This window comes from Anser anser (genome assembly GCF_964211835.1).
Source record: "Anser anser genome assembly, chromosome: Z".
Classification (NCBI taxonomy): domain Eukaryota; kingdom Metazoa; phylum Chordata; class Aves; order Anseriformes; family Anatidae; genus Anser; species Anser anser.
The window spans coordinates 67,084,004-67,090,130 of NC_139723.1; the positions used below are offsets into that span (position 1 = coordinate 67,084,004).

Here is a 6,127-nt window from a genome sequence, read left to right on the forward strand (position 1 = left end):
CTATTCCTGCAGCTCTTTTGCTTATCTTTATACTGATCTTTCCAAATATTGTTCTGTTTGACAACTTATTTTTTTTTCCAAGAATTTCAATCCTGCTGATGATTATCTTATATTCAGTTCCATCACTGCTTGTCCTTCCTTCTAAATAGTGGCACTACGGTCTCTACTGACCAAGCTTTGGAACCTGTGTTTAAAAAAAAATGGGTTTGTGAAAGGAGATGCTGATTTTTCTTCTGATAAATAGAGAACTGTAAGATGTTGTTTATGTACGGTGTTGCTTTTTGAAGCATATTCTTGTACTGTTGCCTCTCTCTCTGCTTTAACTATTTATTTTTTCTTTTGAATATTCACTGTGCAGGCCAAAAAAAGTATGTACTTTTGGACTGTGAGAACACTCAAATTATTTTCAAAAAGACAAGTAATTTTCAAAGAAAGTTTGCAATCACAGGTGGAAGAGTTATGATCTATCAAGCTGGAAGACTAGTGTGAGCTACTAAAATCACAAAATAAGCTTTATTTTTAACTTAAGTGATTCTTAATGGCAAATTGGCTTTTGGATAAGAAATATTTCTCACTAAGTGTCTGCTTTTCGTAACATTTTGTTTTCTTCCTGATGCTCAACATTTTCATGTTCATATTTATCTTCAAAATACTTTATCAGACACCTCTTGTATCATTTTTAACCTATAATTTATTATGTTCTTTAAAACAAAATTACCTTGAGCAACATCATCTAACTCCACTGTTGATCCGTGGAGGGGGAAAAAAAAACAACAAACGAACAAACAAAAAAAAATTTCCTCACTCACTCTGTTTAATATCTCACCAGTTTCAGTCATGAGTTTGTCCCAAAGAAGGTCATTAGTTGGCCTTAAATTTCCTTTCCATTGTACGTGTGCTTTTGAGATGGAACGTGGATTTTTGAGGCCTTCACTTACATCATGATTCCAGAAACTTACTGTCTGAAACTGTGATTCTTTCTCTGGAAATCTGTTGGGGAATTACTTATCCTCTAAAACTTTGCAAAGTTCGTCGTGATGCTCAGAAAATAGGTGTAAAACAGGAGGAATGCTGCTTCTACTAAATTCTTTCTGCCTCCTTCATGTATATATGTCACTTTGAGAAGTTATAGTGATTTTTTTTTTTTAAGGTCATTAGATCAGACCAATTTACTGCTGTTTTGGGATAGCTAAGATAAACCTGTGTGATAAGATCCTTCAGAATCGGTGTCAACCCAATTCTGGTTAAATACTTTGATTAACCAAAATCTATAATTTTTGTCGTCTTTTTTGGTTGGTTGGTTGTTTTCCTCTGAATCAAAACAAACTACTAGGACCTCAGGTGGCTTTTAGATGACCTAAATAAACCTGATGCAATAATACTACCTTATTATATTCCTTCTACAGGTGGTTTAGGGACGTTTCATGCTTTGTTGAACTGCATTGTACATGTTGTCATGTATACTTACTACGGCATCTGTTCTTTGGGACCAGCCTATCATAAATACTTGTGGTGGAAAAAATACATGACAACTATACAACTTGTGAGTAATTTTCTATTTGACTTGAACATCTCTCAGAAAGCTGATTGTGGCTAATGCAAACAGTGCAATAGATTTGTACTCTTTAATGTTGATCTATATGGTCAGTACAGTTGGTACAGTTTTTACTCATGTTTTAAATGAGTAAAACAAAAGTTGTGAGCCCCCACTGAGTTATTTACTTAAATCTGCTGACTTCAACATTCACCATAAAATCATAGACAACATTCACCATAAAATCATAGACACAAGCTTTTCAGTTAAATGTATTCACTGAATACTACATGCAAAACTCATTGGCTGTATAAAAATAATTAGAATATAAATTTACACCAAGAAAACATATCTAATGTACAGAGTCTACATGTAAATAGTAATGACTGCAGGGAAAAAGAAGTATTTCCTAATGTCATGTCCCTTCTTTCATAGAAATTGTGTGTAGAGAATTTACATTAAGTGTTTTATTAGCATTAGATCACTCTGAAATGGTTATTGCTCAGGGTGCTTTTTGATGCCCAGTTTCCTTAATAGAAATTTTAAAAATTCAGCTTCTGGCTACACAATCAGTTTGGCCTGTTCACAGATGAGCAAAAGAAGCAGGGAGAAGCAGCCATGGCTGTAACTGCTTGCACCAGGTCTGGTGTTCGTTTACGTAACCCTGTGTAACTAGGAATGACTTAGCTTGAATATTTATAAGTTTAGAGGCTTTTTGTCTTGGCGGTATTACCTGTCGATTATTAACTTAGAATTCATGTGGAATTTTTTTAAATCCTCCCTTAAATTGCTTTTTTGGGACCTGCAGACCTTTGTGTCACATGAATTTCCCCTCACCTCTGACCTGCATACTATCATGTTCACAGATCCTAATGTGTATTTTTTTTTTGCAGGCTTTTTTTTTTCCAGAGCAATATCCCATTTGTCACTGGTCAAACGTGTCAAATTACTTCTTTCTTTACTGAACTGGCTAGTGCAGACTCCCTTTCTTCTAGTAGGGGTTCCTCATTGCTGCTTGTAATTCGTATTGTCCTTGGACAATATGTCTTTCTTTACTCTTTGGAAGTGCTTTTCAATGCAGTAACAATCTGGGAGAGGGTCAATAATGGTGACCCTATCTATAGCTGAAAAAGCCCCTGCCCTCAACTTTTTGTGAATGCAAGTTCTGCTAAATCTTTTAAAAGGTCTGTAGAAAGTTTGTCTTTCTTTTAAAATTAATAATTTTCCTTATCTTTTCCCTCCAGGTCCAGTTCATTATGATTACAGTCCATATAGGACAAATCTACATCATGGATGATTGTCCATACCAGTATCCAATTTTCATGTTTATTATTTGGCTATATGGTTCTATGTTTTTAGTCTTGTTTCTGCACTTCTGGTACCATGCTTACACAAAGGGACAACGACTACCAAAGACGACACGAAATGGCATCAGCAAAGATCAGTGAAACAAACTCTTGTCTACAAGAAAGAAGAAAAAAATGTATACATCAGAGTGAAAACTTGAGCTACTTGACAATCAAGATATTTAGGTGCACACGCTACACTGTGTATATTTTGTATGTTTTCTTCCAAAGCAGAACTTGTATTTTTACCATAAGTTATTTGGGTTTCAGAATTTGGGGGGTGGGGTAGAACAGCATGTATCTCTGAATTAAAAAGAAAAAAAAAGTGTTTTCAACAACTTCCTCATGTCTTTCCTGCAAGAAATGAATGGATAGATGATCTCTATCTAGAAGATGCAGGAAAATAAAGATACTTGTTGAGAAAATTAGTGTGTATGACAAGTACAAAGTACTTTGAACATTGAGGAAAAAAATGACCTTAATTGTTATAAGTTGTTGAGAATGTCAGCTACAATTTATTAAAAGAATGAATCTTCAATAAATACTATATTTGAATATAAATCTTATTCTTAATATAACTAATACATATAAGCATTATGTGTTTAAAAACAATATTACTTTAAAGAAAGGAATGTATGTTAATCTGTCGAAGTATGGCATTTAGTTTGAAGATAGACTTTTATATGTACCCTCTTTGATTGAGATAACTTAATTCATTTTACGTAGGAAACTTGTATTCATTTAAAAATTATCCTAAATGCAAGAAACCTACTAATTTGAGGGTCATCCAAACTGTCTTGTAGTGTAATGATCAAAACAGCCTAGTGATTTGTTCACCGAAGTGTTATAATAATCTTAATCTATGAGTATGTTTTTATATATGTAGGATAGACTGCTTAGTGGGGATAAATACGTAATTCAGCAGTCAAAATCTTAGTCCTTATATATCTTTTAAAGAAACACATTTTTTGATTGAAGCCTAAATGTTAGATACCATGACTGTACTGTGCTCTGTTTTCTTCCATTCCCATTATCTATTGAAATACATGCCTCAAAAGACTTTCTGGGGTTTTCTTATTATTGTTTATTATTATTACTGTTTGTTTTTAACAACTCAAGTTTAAAGTTTTCTCTGTTAAGTAGCACTGGTTACCTTGTCTCTGTTCTGTCAAACTAGAGAAAAAGATACAAGACATTCTCTGAACTCCTGAGACTGGGGCTGGCCAAGGTGGTAGGCCATGTGTGGAGTCCATATCGGATTGACCAGTATGTTTTTTTCCATGTTAGGAAACATGGAAACATGGCAGATTGTTAAGGGCACACACGTAGAGAAATTAAAGAGCCTAGCTATTTGCACATAAGCTGCATTTGTATTGTATGAGGTTATTAAGGAAAAGATTCATGCATCAGACCTGTAACTGAGGAGGTAGAGGTGTTTAAATTAACATGTTACCTTTAAATGTACTGTTTTCTATTACGTTCACTACTGACAGAGAAGAAGCTTGTCGTTTTTGCTTTGTGCTTGACCTGATCTGTGGGATTTTCAAATATCCAAAATGTTGGTGCAGGTTTCAATTGCTTCCCTGTTGTAAAATTCCAAGAAAATAAGTTTTGTTACCTCAATATATTTATAGGCATAGCAACATTTATGGTGTATTGTTAATGCTAAAAGAATTTAAACTTTATCATGGACATGTGTTGCATATAATTCTTATGAAATTGCATACAAGTCATCTTTATAAAACAAATAAAAAGTAATTTATGTTTTATCTTTCCCCTATTTTAATCCCCGCAGCTATCAACTCTCATGGCAGATTGAAATCCGATTATCATGACTGTTGCAGTTTTTAGGTGCTTAATCACGGAATCCTCTGTGCTGAGTTTCAGCTCCCTGGCAGTGCACAGGGAGGGAGAGAGGTGCTTTAGCACAGAACCCAGAACAGCCAGGATGCTGACTGGGGGTCACATGTATTTTCAGTGGGAAATCTGATCACTGACTCCAAGTCTCAAATCCTTCCAGCCTCCAAGCTGTGTGTACACGCTTAGCTTCCAAAGGAGGGGGGGGGTCATTTCCTGACAGTAGGGGCCTAGTGCTGTGTTGTTTTTTTTTTTTTTTTTTTTTCAAGCAGCTGAAAAGGGTTTGTCTCTTCTTAAAGCTTGAGTGGCACCTATTTTTGCATATTTTTTTAACTAGGTACTGATGAAGAAAGACTACTCTGTAGTTTTGCATTGCTGGTGCGGAAGTCCTAGTTTTGGCCCACTATTTTGTAGTTATTCCACCCACCGCAGCAATAGAAAATGCATAAATATGCAGAGGTCAGAACCACTTGGAAGTAAGAGAAAGGGTGTATGCAGCTGCATTGTAAAAGGAGTGCATCCTACTGCTGAGTGTGAGGGGCCAGACAGTAGTTTGTTGGTCTGCGACCTAGATCAGCACCTACTTCTTCAAACTCTCTGAAGCTTAAGTAGGGTCTGAGAATACACGTGGTCAAAACTGAGCTGCTCAGGCCTCCTATAAGGAGCCAGGAAAAATGTCCAAGTCTGGCACTTGTGCAGCAGCCAACTGCTTCCATAATTTGAGATTAAGTTTTAATAAGCAGGAGCAGAAACTGGAGATGCTGATCAGTCTGTGGGCTGTCAGCAAGTACTACTTCACTGTCCTGCTACGTTTCTTGCACAATGGTTTAGTTTTCTCTGTGTTACGAAGCATTTGAAGAAAGAAAATGCGTTCTTTCAGTGTGGTGTACGGGTGTATCGTAAGAGGCTGCATATAGTAGTACAGTTACCTGAGTGGCTTCAATAGAAAAGATTTCTGTGATGTAGCCTGTGAGAATCATGCGGTGTGCACCTGGACAGTTACATTTTTTCCTACCTAAAAATTGTGTTATTACAGGGGAAAGTGGAGTGCATCACTCAATTAAACCACTAAGTTTACAGTGAACACTGAGAGATAATGAGGGGAAGTGGGTTGGGATGTTGTGTTCCTTAGGTTTGGTGGAGGACAAATGCTGGTATTACTAGCTACTCCTGAGAAACTGAGTCCTGAAATTATCACTTTTTCTTTTTCTGTGAATTAGTGAAAGGACTGTGGTACATTACAATTCTTTATCAAGGTGCTAATTAAACAGATGAACTGATGGATAAATCCATCTTCCATTGCTACCGTTTGAGCGTTTGCCAAGCCAACGCCTGGGCCCCTGTCCTGAACCATTTTCTGCTCAGCCACAGAAATGAAAACCGGCAGTTA

General features: G+C 36.2%; 1 protein-coding gene across 6 annotated transcripts in view; it reads left to right on the plus strand.

Moving 5' to 3' along the window:
• Positions 1-4,660, plus strand: part of ELOVL7 (ELOVL fatty acid elongase 7) — a 34,266-nt gene extending 29,606 nt beyond the window's left edge. For all 6 annotated transcript variants that reach the window (XM_083816181.1, XM_083816178.1, XM_083816179.1 and 3 more), the window contains 2 exons: positions 1,407-1,543; positions 2,779-4,660. In XM_083816181.1, the coding sequence (XP_083672307.1) occupies positions 1,407-1,543; positions 2,779-2,982 (341 nt within the window). In that variant the 3' untranslated portion in view covers positions 2,983-4,660. The remainder of the gene's footprint in view (positions 1-1,406; positions 1,544-2,778) is intronic.
• Positions 4,661-6,127: the final 1,467 nt, after the last annotated feature.